At 34.6% G+C, this 16,050-nt stretch overlaps 1 protein-coding gene across 4 annotated transcripts in view; it reads right to left on the reverse strand.

The window, feature by feature from the left end:
• The window catches only part of FSTL5 (follistatin like 5), a 318,510-nt gene that overhangs the window by 32,001 nt on the left and 270,459 nt on the right, over positions 1-16,050 (reverse strand). For 3 of the 4 annotated variants that reach the window (XM_075421652.1, XM_075421650.1, XM_075421653.1), the window contains 3 exons: positions 15,963-15,989; positions 11,152-11,270; positions 3,950-4,099 (listed from right to left, as the gene is read on the reverse strand). In XM_075421652.1, coding sequence (XP_075277767.1) covers positions 3,950-4,099; positions 11,152-11,270; positions 15,963-15,989 — 296 coding nt within the window. The remainder of the gene's footprint in view (positions 1-3,949; positions 4,100-11,151; positions 11,271-15,962; positions 15,990-16,050) is intronic. The other variant, XM_075421651.1, reaches the window with a different exon arrangement.

Raw genomic sequence — 16,050 nt, forward strand, 5'->3', positions numbered from 1 at the left:
TTAAACTCCTTTCCTTGCTTGCTGTTTATGTGAGTGTTTGTGTATGTGCATATGATATGAGTAGAGCAACATTTACTGGTTAGAAAAATGCTTGCTGCTTGCAAAAAGCAAAATAAAAAACAAATGCTTATTGTTAAAAGATAAGGAAGACAAGGCCACGCTCGTTATAAGAAATGCTGAATAAAGTATCTCGACTTGTCACTAAATTCCAAATTAGCCTTATTTCAATTCTAAAGCCATCTGTGATCAGCAGTGGTTTTATTTTTTAAAGTCTTGTACTACATGTAAAAGATTGGATAGGTTTTGTGCTTTCATTATTTGTTTTGTTTGCAACTACTTTTACTTGTCTATTTTTTTGTTAAGTCTATGTTGAATATCAGTATGATTAAGCTGGACACAGAGCAAGTCCCGTAACACTTTTCCCATGTATTGGCTAAGCATATCCTAGGAAATAATTTTATCAGTAACAAATAGCACAAATTTTGCTCAGGTGCCTAAAAGTGACAGTAACATATCTGGTTTAAATTACTTCTCCGGTTCATCTGTTCTCTCTTAGTCATATTGTCTTACCAAACGTCTGTGTTAAGTACTGGGAAATGGTAACATAATTTATCATTAATAACGAAACATCCTAGAACGATCAAAATTTAGACCTGCAATAGGTTTCCACAGATGGGATAAATTTCATTCTGTATTTCCCAAAGTTCATGATCTGGATTTTATTAAAGTAATGGAAAAGCAATGCGATTCCATCCCTCAAAATAAAATTTCTTCAAAAGTGAAAGGGGTTTTTTTCCTGGAATAGCAGAAATGCTTTTGGAGTATCCGGTCTTAGCTCAATACATTTACTAAAGAGCACAGACTTAGGGCACAAAGCTCTATGTAAAAGCAAATCATATTATATGTCTGATTTTCAGCTTGCTACAGAAACCTGAATGTTTATGTGACAGAACAGCATCCTACCTAACTCCAGTCAAAAAACTGGAGAATCACTGTATATATTTCAGAAGGAGGGGTGTACTTATAATTAGTGGCTAATTTATTAAATTTTACTTTTTAATTAAGATACATCATTATGGTTAATATCTATAAACATTCAACTAATGGTAAACTAATTACTAAAATAATAACTACTGTAACTGAAGGGAAATTAGAAGTTTACCTATCAAGCTACTCCATAAAATCTAAGTTTAAAAGAACATCCAACCCCTCTAATATTTTTCAGTGAGCTCAAAAGGCATAATATCCTTGCCACTGAAGTCTAAATGCTAATAAATGCAATTAAATTGGTATTGCATGCATCATCTGTAGGAAAGGAAGATGACATGAATCTCAGCCAGAAACCAGGGAAACCATTGCCAGAGATTCCAGTCCTTCAGATCTGTGGACTGCAGTAAGACTATGGTTTTTTTAATCTCTTCCTGAAGAAATTATTTGAATTGGTTGTAAAAAAAGTCTTATTTTCAGAAAACAAAAACTATCTACTCTATTCATGTCTACTTTGATATGCAAAGATTAAACTTAAATAAAAAATGTGAAATAAAAATATTAATAACTTTTTATTACTGAATTTTTGAATAAACTATTTTATGAGTCACCATCTAGTGGTCCCAAACCAGACTACTTGGATAGGTCAGGTTTTGGGGGAGATATGCCTACTGAGCCAGCTGACATAGAATAAAGAAGGCAGAAAATGCATATGTTCAAAGAAAGCAAAATTATTAAAATTATTTTTCGAGTTAATGTAATATTAAATTCCATTTTTGCTATTTATTTTTATTTTTACATTAATAAACGTAATACATATGTATACTAATGTCATAGAGCCACAGAATGCTTTGGGTTGGAAGGGACCTTTAAAGCCCATCTAGTTCAATGCCCCTGCCAAAAGCAGGGATATCTTCCACTAGTTCATGTTGCTCAGAGACCCATCCATCCTGACCTTAAATGTTTCGAGGGATGGGGCACCTACCACCTCTCTGGTCAAGCTGTTCCACTGGTTCACCACGCCCATTGAAAAAAATTTCTTCCTTATATCTAGTCTAAATCTACCCTCTTTTAATTTAAAACCATTACCCGTTGTCCAATTGCTACAGGTCATGTTCAAAAATTTGTCCCCATCCTTCTTATAAGACCCCTTTAATACTGAAGGGCCATAATAAGGTCTCCCCAGAGCCTAATATACATTATATAATCTAAACATTAAAGATTCATTTATGGGTTAAAAGGGCAAAAGGTATGAAGAAAAGCTCTATTTACACATTTTCACTAAAAATTTAGATTAGATTTCTAATTTTAAAAATCCATGTTTTATTTAACTAAAGAACATCTGTTTCCTATGAATGTGATGAAACTGTAAGTAATCCTGTAGATGTTATACACGTTTGCATGATTAAAATCTGAATTGGAACACCCAGTGTGATGTCAAAACCTCGTTATCAGTTTTACATAGAAGTGCCATTTCTTCTGAGAATGAGAGCAGGATTGTTAACAAGTTATTCACTAGCTTCAGAGCTCTTTTCCCAGAAAATAATTTTACTTCAGAAAAAGAAGAACCCTGTTTCTAAATTAATTTTCAAGATTTTATATGATCTGCAATGTAATTAAAAAAGCCCTCACAAACACACAAACTCAACCAAAAAAAAGCCCCTTGTTTGCTGACAAGACTGTTGGCAGTCACTGACTACAATTGATATTTCTTGTCACTGAAAGGCAAATAAACTGATCTTTCTGGTCAAATGACATAATCCTGAAAGAGTGAAGACCACATAATGAAATACATTCTATTTAATGTGTCTGATGAAAAAAAAAAAAAAAAAAACCAGAAAGAAAAATAGTGTAATATGGTGGAATTACTACACAGAAACCAAATCGCAAAAAATATTATGATTTTGCTTTTTTCATATGCCTTGTTAACACAAACATTTTAAGACTTTAAATATTCTCTTGATATTTAGAAAATACATTTTTTAAGAATTTAATGAGTTTAAGGCTATTATTTTCTAAATGCATTTTCACGTCTTTAACAATTCCACAGACTAAAATCTGTCCTCATGTAAATCACCTATTTAACCTCATGGTACAATGATATCACTGATTCAACCAGATACACAAAGGAAAAAAAAAAAAGGAGAGAAAGAGAGAGGAGTACAGTGGTTATAGTATTTGATTTGAGTGGCGGCAACTAAACACCAAATATTCACTCCATCCCAGTAAGACTATCGACCATTTGGATTATGTTGTGACTGTCTCAGGCTCTCCCGAGGGAACTGTGCTACTCCAAAAAACTTGACAGTCATTTTAGCATTGCCTTGTACCTTGGTCTTCAACAAACTGTTTAAGTGCATGAAATCCTGAACCATAGCATCTATTTCTCTCTTTTACCTAATTAATTATTATGACTAAGCAGAGTATCTTAAGCATCCCAGAGACTGAAAAACTGATAGTACCACCTACAGAGTGAGGAATAGAGAAGAATTTTGAATTCAGTCTCCAATCTTGGCTAAGGGTGGTGTTGGGTCTTCCATAATTCCAGTAATTTCTCTGTCTAAAAGGTTACTGAATAATAGTCCTCCACCTTCTGTAGCCAAACCCAACCCGTTGACCTTTCCTGTCAAAACTTAGACATATTACTGTGATAAGACTCTACTTTAATGTATCTTTATTTTCAAGTGAAAAGTACCTCAGGCCAGAAACTTCCCAAAGAACTCATTTCCTTAACTAATTGATTAATAAGAGTTATTTTCATGTTGATTCTTTACCTCCCAATTGCCTATTGACAAGAACATTGTCATTAAACGTAAACTGCTGATAAACATTGAAAGTAAATTAGTTTTTTTCTAGATACCATTTACTCTCAAGCAAATTGCATTTTTTTTCAAAATCTGAAGGAAAATCTTAAATTCCTGTGTCAAAACTAGATATTAATTTATAAATGAGACATAAATACCTGTACAACTTTCTGAGACTGTACATCAACGATAAGAATTCTGTCAAGTGTGGGCTGAGCTACATAAATGAACTTGTCTTTTACATTAACAGCAGTTGCCCATACACACCGCTGAACTGGATCTCCATCTGCTATGGGACAAACTTCATCCTATAATTCAACAGAAACAGCAAAATTGTAAGAATTATAACAGTCAACAATGCAAAAGAAAGACAAATTATAATCTTTTTCTTAATTTTTAACTGTAAAATAAAATCTTAGAAAATTTAGGGAAGGAAAAAGGGCAGGCCACATTAGGACATAGACTAATGTTAGCCATACTGTGTGGTGTAAGCACCACACAACTCACAAGCATTTTCGTGTCAATTGTACATCAACTTTTTTGGATGCTTTCTAGACTTTCAGGCAGTTAGCACTGTTGTCCTGAGAAAGAAACACGTTTGAAACAATAATATATGCAGAAATAAAGTGAGTGAGAGCCAGGAGACCTTAAAAATAGAAAAAACAAATTAGACACCCAATGGCTTGTTACCGTGCAATAGCTAGCAGCTCCCCATTTGCACCATCACAGTACCTTGCAAAGGAAAGCAGTTATAGACGTGGCTTACACTTACATCTGAGAACACAGCAGTAAGGCAGGCAAATGTGAAATTGTGAAGATGATAATGTATAAATGGAGAGGAAGAGGATGAAGTGTAGTGCAAGTTGTCGCATGGTATAGGGGCAAAGCAGCAGCAGCTACAGAGATCGGCTTTTATTTTTCACATGGAGTACTGCTACATTGATTCAAAGCTCAAGAATTTTGGCTATTTCTACCATTAGGCATTCTCATGGCCTAGCTCACTAGTGCTGAACCCAATACAAATCAAACAGCTTCTTACTATCATTCCTTCCCCCTCTGCCATTCCATTCCTGAAAAAGGATGAATTTGAAAAAAAAGCAAAATTCCTGTTGACGTCAGTGAATTAATATTTCATAAAGCATATATTTATAATTATGCACTCTCATTAAAAATAGCTATTGGTAGTTTATATGCTCAGTATTCATATTTTTATGTAAACAAACCCTCACTCATCATATATATACACATTTATATTTCTGTCTATCTATTTGTAACTATTTAGTCCCAGTGAAAGCTTGCTTTTGTTGAAATTAAAAATTGCTTGCTCAAACACATTTCCATATTTGGAAATTCCTTTTATGAAATAGTATGGTTTCTTCCTACAATGGACATCAAAATTATGTAAAAATAAGGACCTGAAAAATATTCTGCTTGGAGAAGTGCAGTGTGTGTCAAGCTTTTTTATTTCCTTGACCTATTCTTCTTTTCCCTCATAATTCTTCTTCGTTTCATCACAAGGGGCAATTTCACCAAATCATAAGTATTATTTCTTTTTAGCACTTATCTGCTTATTCCCAATTTAGAATGCTCTCTTTGGTACATTCTAACTGGTAGCTTTGAAAATAATTATGATATGTCAGCAGATGATGTCTTCAATGTCAAATGAACAGCAGGAGCTGATGAGATCTTAAACAAGAATTCTGTTTCTAAGCATCACACTCCATTTCAAAGGAAGGCGAACAGTAATGTGACAGAATAACACATCTCGCACTAAGCAATGTTTTTCAAGAAGATGATGATGCATTTCAACAGTAACTTTTCTGTGTCATCAACATTCTTTGCCTGCGATGCCTCTGTACATTTGAGAAAATACACTCAATCTTTACATGTCATAATAAGAAATGAATCAATTTCCAGCTTTAGACACAGGGAGTTTCTTCACAGGAGATCGAAACCCACTGGTTGTTCCTATGTGGTTCTTAAACCTCAGCAAAGCAAAGATCTTTCAGAAATCACTTTGAAAAGGAAAGGTTACTAAATTCAGGTACCATGGGATGGCACATAATCAGGAACTCCAGCAGAACTAAGAAATAAGTAAAAAGAGTAAGGTTTATTTTAAACTGCCAATAAGCCATGAGCTTTAATGGGAGAAGTTGCTCAAAATACGTTTTGTAAAGAATGATAGGCATGGTGACAAATGGGACTTTCATTCTCAAATGTGGCTGAAAGATTTAATTGCATAAAGTGAAGTGTCAACATAAAGAAGTAGGTCTCTAATGTGATGTGCAATCATCAGATCAATGATCTATTGTCATTTGCCTACTGTGCAACTGTCATTTCAGCTGGAAGGTTGTTTCACTGATCTCAAATTATTTTTTATATTTATTCTAAATATGCCTTGTCTTAGTTTCATGTCCTATCTAAACATATAATTACTCTTAGAGTGTTCTACACAGTACCCTTTCTTCCTCAGAGAACACCTGCGTCAAATAACGCATCTGTAAATGTTTAAACAATTCTGTACTGCATCATTCTTTTCAGCCACATCTCTCGGGGACTCAGTTTACACCAGCTTTTGGTGCTGTGAATTCTACAAGGACACATTCAATGTACTGTGCAAAAATAACATCAGCTCCTGCTGAGGTTCCTAGGTTCTAGGTTTCTGTCACATGGCATCATACAGATTTGTGGAAATGATTACACTATCCATACTTCCCAGTGTGAGAAGTATAGCAGAACAGGAAAATATTGTAAGTTAAGCACTTACAGCTATATCCAGAGTAAAGCCACCTCCCTAGATATTTTCCTGACTCTGAGTCTAAATATTGACTGAAGTGTACTTCTAAATATTATTTCAATGTAAAAGCAGTATAAATGTATTTGTATATATAGATGTATACACACATATATATTTAAATTAGAAACTACAAGGCATGATTTTTATTGTCTATGTAATTCATAAGACTTGCTCCTCTTGTTCCACTTCAAATATGGCAAGTAGAGAGCACACTTTCTCTGATCTAAAGTAAAAAATACTAAGTAAAAAATAAATCCACATATACAAATGCATTTTACTGTTTCTAGAATATTGCTTATGTTGCAATAAATTTCTACAATCCAATATCAACTCTCACTTTGCCCTCAAAACTGAAAAATTGAAGAAAAAAAAGTGTTTCTCCAAAGTAACAGTGATAATTATGTACCAAAATTCTCAAATCCATAATAGTTTTATTCTCCAGCATAAACGGGTTTATGCATTTGTTTCTTTAGTTATTCAAACCCACATTTATCTAGATGTCCCAGTAACAGTTTCAATCAATGGAACTGAAATGTTGTTTTTGAAAAGTTAACATTTATCTGATTAGACAGTTTGGATTTCTTTTACATTACAGACAGTAATTGTGAGGCTCTATTTTAATTTCCCCAGTGGTTGGGCAATTGGTTAAAATAATTTCTCCTTAAAATATAAGCATAAACCCACCGAATTCCTCCTCTAATTAAAATGTGAGTATTAAAATTTACTTTTCCTAATTTATTCTCTCTGAAAAGAGCTAATATCTGACAAAACGTTCATTTATTACACTGTCTTTTCCCCCTGCAGTCATTTTAATCTAAAAGTGACTTGGTCTGTAACAACTCAGGAGGTGGAGGAAAATAAATGTTTAAAGGTAGTCTGGGGCAAGAAATTCTTGAGAGAAAACATGTACTTGTAGATTTTAATGTGCAAGTTCTGTGTTTCTAAACCTACACTTAATGCAAGGGTCCTCCGTGTTTTAACAAGATTTGGGTCAAAGTTTTTAAGCAGGACGATGAAATAACTACCCATGCTATGATTGTTTAAGAGTAAGGTGACACCAACAGGTTACAACAGTGCATGTATTAAGATGTGAATTTATATATCACCTGTTCTATATTAAGTTACTGTTTACTTGACATTCTGTAGTAAAAATCAGACTGTGGACCTTTTTCACTTTTTTCTTCAACAAACAAAGGTTAACAGTCTTGCTTTTACTATACTCCCTGTGCTGTAAGAGTGTAAACCAAAGCAATTTCTGTGGACTAACAAGTGTGTTTCAAGTTCTCTTCCTGTGAAAACTTTGCTTTGCCATGCAGTGACATTAATTATTCTGAAATTAAATATTTTGCTCCCACCTTCAGCACATATTCAACTTCAAGTGTGATATGGCCTAGTGCACTGAAATATGGACGTTATGTGCCAGATCTAGTAATAAAGAGGAATTATAATAAAATCACAATTACGTTGAAACCAAAAGGATTTTTCCATTGGTCTCAACAGAGCCATAAGTTTCCAGTGCTTCTTTCCATACCCCCAGCCCCCTGAAATAATTATACTAATTGGAATTCATTGTAAAGGGAAAATAAAACCACTCTTGCATAAGAATTAAACTTTAAAGGCTTTGGATAATATTATTCTGCAGAAGATAAATAGGGGTTGCATATTAGTGAGGAAAATACCGCCAACACATCAGAATGATGAGACATTTAACAGCTGAAAGACTCTACTTGGACTATGGTTAAGAACCTATTTGACAACAGGTTAAATAAACAGCTGTCAAAGCTGGTACAAACACTAATCCGCATCAGAAAACAGAAATAAGTTGATTTCCATCTCTATGCATCTAGAATTATCACTATCAGCTTAATAAAAGTCTACCTTGATTTGATAATAACTTAGAAGATTCAAGTAATCTAAGAGATTCTGGGAACAAGAGGAGGAAGCTCTTCACAATTTCCTGTGAACCATGATGATCCTGTAGAGCACCAAATCCTCTGCTTCACTTTTAAACACAATGGAAGCCTATTTGATTCCCATGTTAGACACACACTAAAGTGCTTTACTGTATTGACACTCCATTGCCTAAGAGCCAATTAAATATTTAGATGAGTTCTCAAGTATGTAGTTATTGAGAAATTGTATTTACCTTTAGCAAAATTAGCATACCTAAATAAGTACATGTGTAACCACTGCAACATTCATTCACAATACAACGCAATGCCACGTAGAAACATCTGCGTTCATGCTTTTACAGAAGCTCGGCTAAGGGTAATTTATTTTGCTGACAGGCAAACAGGAAACCTGGGGAGGAATACTGTAGTATCACTTGTAAAAGCCGGACATTTTCTGCAACACTTCTAGTACCTAAACTGCACTTGCAGCATTTAGAAATGTTCCTACACTTTAGCAAATATTTGGCAATGAAACAGGTCTACTGTGGTTTTACTTATCACGTCAACAGCTAATTCAGCAAAGTGTAAAGAAATGAGAGAGGTTTAAGCATGCAAGTATTTCCTTTAGGTATGTGTTAAGTGATGGAGATTTTATGAGCAATAGCTGCTGTAGATCTTAAAAGGCTATATAAAGCCACCTCAAAACATGCAGTATACCAACATCTCTGATTACTAAATTTATATGACACATTCAAAGAGAATAATTAATGAGCAATTTATGACATGAACTCTTACCACTAAAAAATCGCATGCCAAACTTGATAAAAATTGCATCCTGGGTTATTTTATTCATCTTATTTAGAGAAAACAGATTTTCTGAAGAGGCTTGAGGAAGATATGATATTTTGCAGAGGAGGCAACAGTTGTCTAACGCTTCACAATCAATTAGATTTTTCAAGAATATACTACTGTTGTAGTATTAGCAGTATATGCAGGGAATTCTTTTAAGCTCATGGTTCATGCTTCTAGGAGGAAAGTAATCTAAAAGGCTTTTTTTCACAATTTCTACATTTTTTACTGAAAACTATTTCTAAATTTTCTCTTTTTTTTTGGAATGTAGAGTGAACAATTACATCACTATAAGTAGAAAAACATAAGGAATATATTTTCCAAATATCTCTGATGTCTCCTGCGGGAATAAAGATTTACTAACCACCACTGTGAGGAAAGATGTTTTCAGTGTTCAGGGAGAATAAGTAGAACTATTGTTGAATTTAATGGCATGCATGTAGGTACAAAGATTAATTTCTGGCTATATATTTACCACGCTTATCCACAAACCAAAGGTATCCAAAGAAGGACAAGTCTATACCTACTTTAAAATGAAAGTTATCAAGTAGCCTACTTTCCTGGTCTCTTTTTTTCTTTTTCGGGGGGGGGGGGGGGGGGGGGGAAGGACATAATTATGATGTTACTTTAGATTTGAGTATTATAAAAAGGAAACAAGATTGACTTATCCATCCTGATTATTACCTCATTTCAATAAATATACACTTAAAATCTAGGCTGCACTTTAGACCAATAAAATTTTAACAGACTTCTTAAATAATCAGCTTTGGAATTAAACAGCCATAAAAAAAACCTCTTTGGCTTATTTTTAGCTGTGTCAACCTAATTTCACTTAAGCAGCACAAATCAAGGTATGATTAGCTGTTCAAAGCATAATTATTCACACTAAAATAAATCTTGCTGCTGAGTACAGCAACCTTTGACATCAATAATGATAAGTAAAGAGGCAAATTCCATTGAGACAGTTCTGCTGTTATTTCAGCATACTTTATGTATTAGGGGAAAAAACCCAAAGTGTACAGCTCATGGATTATTACGTATTTCAAGGTCACTCATTCAAACACAAATAATGAGAAAAAGTTATTACTTTTGAAAGTCGATAGATCATACGGAACAAGTCTTAATATAGTGACTAGTACCAAGTGTTTCTGTGAGAACATGCATCATGTCAGCCAGCAATCTGATTAACAGTGAAGTAAAAAACAACCACAAAATAAATGGAAGGCGAGAATACACTACTGGTTTTATGTATGCTATGCATGGAAACTACTCCATAAATGTACAGAATTCAGTCAAATCAGCTATATATCTGTTGATAATAAAGTTATTGAAACTACTTGTATGAATTGTAAGTTAGAGTCAAAGCATCAATCATCTGTACTAACTACAGTGGAGCTGTAAGAGTGTTCATCAGCATGGGGATTTGCCTCATGACAGCTGACAGTTTAATACAGACAAACACCCAGTGAAGAAAAACAAAACATTAAGAATAGTCACTTTAGAAAAAAAACAACCAAAACAAACCAACCAGGAGTAAAGAGTTGTTAAAGGAACAGATTGGGAAAAGAAAAAGACAACCAAAGAAAATACAGGGTTGGATAAGTATACAGGGAATATTCAAACTAGAAGAGAGATGGAAAGTTTGAATTTGACCAAGAAAAACACAGGAAACTTTGAGTCCACAACTATAAGTTAATTATTAATTGATAAGACATGTCTAAATTTATTAAGCAGAAAACACTAGACTAGCAATAATAAATTCTTATTTAAAGTAAACTATAATTGAGAAAACACTACAAATAAATTTAAAAAAATAACTTGCCTGAAAACCGAGGAGTTTTTCACTAGGCTTAATATGTCTCTGAAATTCACATTCCACTGGTTGTATTACTTTGATGCCATCTTCATAAAAAACATAAAACATGTTCCCAATGCCCAGACCTTAGGAACAAAAACACATTGAAATGTATAAAATTAAATAATGACAAAAAAGAAAACTCTTGACTTGAACTAAAAATCTTTTAATATTTTTGGTATGAGATCAATCCGTTAATGCATATAGTGCTAATACAGCTAATCCTGTGGGGTCTTTTGTCATAAAACTAAATCAAAACTGTAACATTATTCAGATTTTCACATAGTGTTCTCCATTGGAAAGACAGTGTCTTTATGAATACAGATGTAGAAATATATAATTTGACAGTTGCAGTAATGAAAGTGATCTTGTGAAATCATCTACATTGAAATCAAATTAATATAAATTCTCCATGTATACTTATTTTTCTTTTTCTGAGGGATGGAAGAGTTAAAGTAATTTTTCTTAGAATCATAGAATACTTTGTGTTCGAAGGGACCTTTAAAGGTCATCTTTCCCAATGCCCCTGCAGTGAGCAGGGGCATCTTCTACTAGTCCAGGTTGCTCAAAGCCCCGTCCAACCTGGCCTTGAATGTTTCCAGGGTTGGGACCTCCACTACTTCTCTGGGCAATCTGTTCCAGTGTTTCGCCACCCTCATGGTAATAAAATTTCTTCTTTATATCTAATCTAAATCCACCCTTCCTTAGTTTAAAGCCATTGCTCCTTGTCCTATCACAACAAGCCCTGCTGAAAATATTTTCCCCATCTTTCCCATAGGCCCCCTTCAGGTACTGAAAGGCTGCTATAAGCTGTCCCTGAAGCCTTCTCTTCTCCAGGCTGAACAACCCCAACTCTCTCAGCCTGTCCTCACAGCAGAGGTGCTCCAGCCCTCAGATCATCTTTGTGGCCCTCCTCTGGACCTGCTCCTACAGCTCCATGACCTTCTTGTGCTGTGGGCTTTTTGTACAACGTTAAAAGAGAAGTTCTGAATCTTTGTTATAAACCCTTATCTGATGTTTCTTTCAGTCAGAAAAGGAAATATTCTCTACTGTATTTTATTGGAAAGACAGAGTTGGACAGATATTCAATCCAAGTCTGAAGGGCCACGAATGCTTACAGAACTATTCAATCTTTCTACTGCAACATTGCTGAATGAGACGTATGATGCAATGTTTTATGGAGAAAGTGGGAACCAGATGTGTAGCATGAAGGCTCGTAATATCCGTGGTCATGCTCATGACCACAAAAAAAGGACATTCTCCTTAATTTACCACCTGCCAATTAAGACAACGGTGGTTGATTTGCCACGTGGATAGTATGATGGATGATCAGTTTATATTTGTAAAATTATATGAAGAAAATCAAATACTCATAAAATTACCATCATAACCATCTCTGATAGCTAAACCATGGGCTACACTGATGAAAATGTATACGTATCCTGGGTACAGCGCCTAAGATTCCACTTGACATAACAATATTTGGTGTAGGAACACTGGTGAACAAAAGTCAGGAAAAATAAATTTCAGTCTGAAATTCTGCTTATCCTAAATTCTGAAGGAATATCACTCATCTTAATATTAAAAAACATAATGAGAACACTGGGGGCAGGGGAAGTGTGTGTTTGTGCATAGATGCATGTATGTATGCACATACATAAAAGGTCCCAGTTCCCACCAGGAGTCACCAGGTAATACAGTCATTTAGAAGGTAGCAATATGCATAAGATTGTCAGGTCTTGCCCAGAACTATGCAAGTTCAATTAACTTTGAGAAATCTTGTGGAATCATTTCCCACTTCTGGTCAAGTTTTCCTAAAAAGAAAGAAGGGACAGTCTACAAGCAGGGTTTTCCTTATTTTATATCAAATCCATCTATGCTGCATCTGGTGTAGCACAGAAGCAGGCTCAGGTTGAAGGAAAACTTACCAGTCGTGTCTGTTCTGAGCATAGGGCTTCATTAAGGGCAATACGCCCACTCTGGCCAAAGGGATACTTTTATATGTCTTTGCAGGGAGATCACACAGCCTATGCAAGATAATAAGATCTTTCTTTAAAAAATATCTGACATTGCATCCTGTAAGAACAGCTGGCATTTGTAGATAAGCCTGATTGAGGTTACGGTGCCCCTACCAGTGAACAAACTGTAGAGTCCTATAGCTGAACAACTGGCTTACTGTATCTTGGTGATAAATAAATATGTGGAGCTGGCTGGGGACAAAACAAGGTTTTTTCTTCTCCCTGGTCATGTTGACTAAAGTTTATTATAGTTAATAACAGGACAAGTGATACCAGAACATGAGGAAGTAAATCAGCTGATAGCCCCAAGTGATTTAGACATTTGATAAACAGACTTCTAAAACTTCCTCCTCAGTTGCCAATACACCAAGGCAGGCTTTCCAATGTACAGATAATATTCATGCATAGTAACCCAGCCCAAACTTTTAAGGCTTTATTTCCAATGTCTGGATAGTAATGTTCACCAAACTGTTGTTCAAAATCAGTGAAGGAGACACAGTAAGAAATGTCCTTCTTCCATTTCAATAATGAATTAGGGAAGTCAGTTCATACTAGGAAACTTTACCTGTGGATCCATTGAAATAATCCTATCTTCCAGGTTATTCTGGCCCCAAACCTTTTCCTTTGAGCATGTGTCTACAAATACCTGTACCACTATCTAACCTATACAAATATCCAAACACTTAGGCAAGCCACGTCTTCACAACTACAAGAGCTATTCCCCTAAAGACATCTGACCCAATTTTGCAACACTCCACTTATCAAACCAAAAACATTTATAATACAGTGCCAGAAGCAACAACAATAAATGCAAATATATTTGCTTCATTTAGACTGAATCTATATTTAAAACTGGCTAACACTGATTTGAAAAAACTGGTGGTGGTTTGGGGTTTTTTTTGCATATAGGTTAATATATGGATATATTTATGTTTGTGTACATACTGTATTCCTGTTGTAACACAAATTAATGTACCTTCAAAATCCTTTCAGATTTTCCGACACATACCCTTTTTACACTCACACAATATACAAATATGCATTGCAGGTACTAAAGACTATCTACGGTTCTACAATCTTAATTGTCCTACTAATCAGCCATCCCTCCGTTCCTACCTGTTAATACTTGGTAACAGAAAATCACAGAGTATGGATGGCCCAGAGATGTTAGTGGTGATGCTTATTGGCCTCTTCAGGGTACTGCTCTCTTGTAAATGAATTGCGACATTGCAACCAGCAACAATATTTGTTGGAAACACAAGGACTGGCCAATGAGAAACGCAGGAGATACCGAGAAAATCTTCTCTAGATGATGATACTGTTACTTTGTTTTCTCAATCTCTGCTATAAACTACTTTTTGTTTAGTTTCACAACAGTCACAGAGAAATTTGAAGCTCTCTACCATAAGCACTTTGGTAAGCTACTAATTTTAATTGGTCTTTATTTTCACAAAACTGAAGATTTCCTGAGTGCTTTCTAACCACGGAAAGCAATGAATGACCTGAGTTTAAAACATAATCCTCTAAAAAATCAAACGGTGCCAATCATGTTTTCAGTTTTATTCAAGACAAAACACAAGTGATACCTTCCCAATAGGCAATGAAAATACCATCCATTTAAAAAATTTGGTGTTAGAATCTTATTGGGCATCAGTTTAATTGTTAACAGTGGAATTGTATGAAACTCTGAATATGTCATTTGCACTCTGCGAGGCCAATAGAGCAGAAGATCACAGCTGAGTTCCACTATAATCAGGGAACTGATTATTTATACCAGCTGAGCAACCAGGAAAACAGGACTATAAAAAACAAAACCAGTTCATATTTGTAAACACACAGGGAAATACCAAAGTTTACTGTGTAATTAGGCAAATGAAATATCAAGTCTTTGAATCTTTACTTTAAAATAAATCTGTAAGAAACATGCAGAAATACTATTTGCAGCATGAATTCATAGCAAAGCCTGATCCACTTATAGTATTATCAGTCTTCCAATGGAAATAATTTAAGTATTTCCTATTCCTGAAATACATTATTTCCTGAATTGCAACTTTAAATACAGAACAAGCTACTTAGAGGAAAAAAATGAGAGCTCATGACAATACTCATATTTTCTGCAATATGCTTTATGACATTCTCTCTTCTATACAAAAAATAATACCTATCTTTGCCAGTGAAATATGCTCTCCATACTTCCTATGTTATTAACACTTGACAGTGTCTGTATTTATATTCATCATTCAGTCGGCCACAAACCACAAATGTCCATTCCCCCTCCCAACATTTACAAACCCTTCCTGAGTATAAGAAAATGCTTTGTCTCATTAAGAAAAAACAGGTACCTCAATTTTCACTAAACTGTTTAAGATTATGATTTTTTCAAATAAGAATGATTCATACAAGAAGATCAATCCCAACAGCATATAGGCTGATTGGCTGGAAGCTTTATGATGTCAGCAAGCAAACAAAAGTTAATGGTGTACATGAGCTTCTTGATGTACTCCTTTGAGTAATTGTCTCAAATTTTTGAACTTCTTATTTCCCCCTCTCCTCAAAAGGAAAAGCAGTTCACAAAAGCATGAGCATTTAAAGGACTATTTTCCACTATATTTTTTCTTTAAATCAAATCCCTCAAATGTTGCAAGGGTGAAGGTTATTACTCTAACTGTAGAACGTGAACAACAAAAAAAACCCAAAAATGCAAATACATGAGCATTTCATCATAACATAGAAAATATGAAAAAAGCCATCTATTAGTACCTTGCTCTCGCCACAATATGTTTGCAACTGTAGCATGTAAGAGAGAGAAAAAAACAGAAAACACAAATGAACAAGAAAGAAACCATGA

This window comes from Opisthocomus hoazin, chromosome 5, assembly GCF_030867145.1.
Source record: "Opisthocomus hoazin isolate bOpiHoa1 chromosome 5, bOpiHoa1.hap1, whole genome shotgun sequence".
NCBI classification, from domain to species: Eukaryota; Metazoa; Chordata; class Aves; order Opisthocomiformes; family Opisthocomidae; genus Opisthocomus; species Opisthocomus hoazin.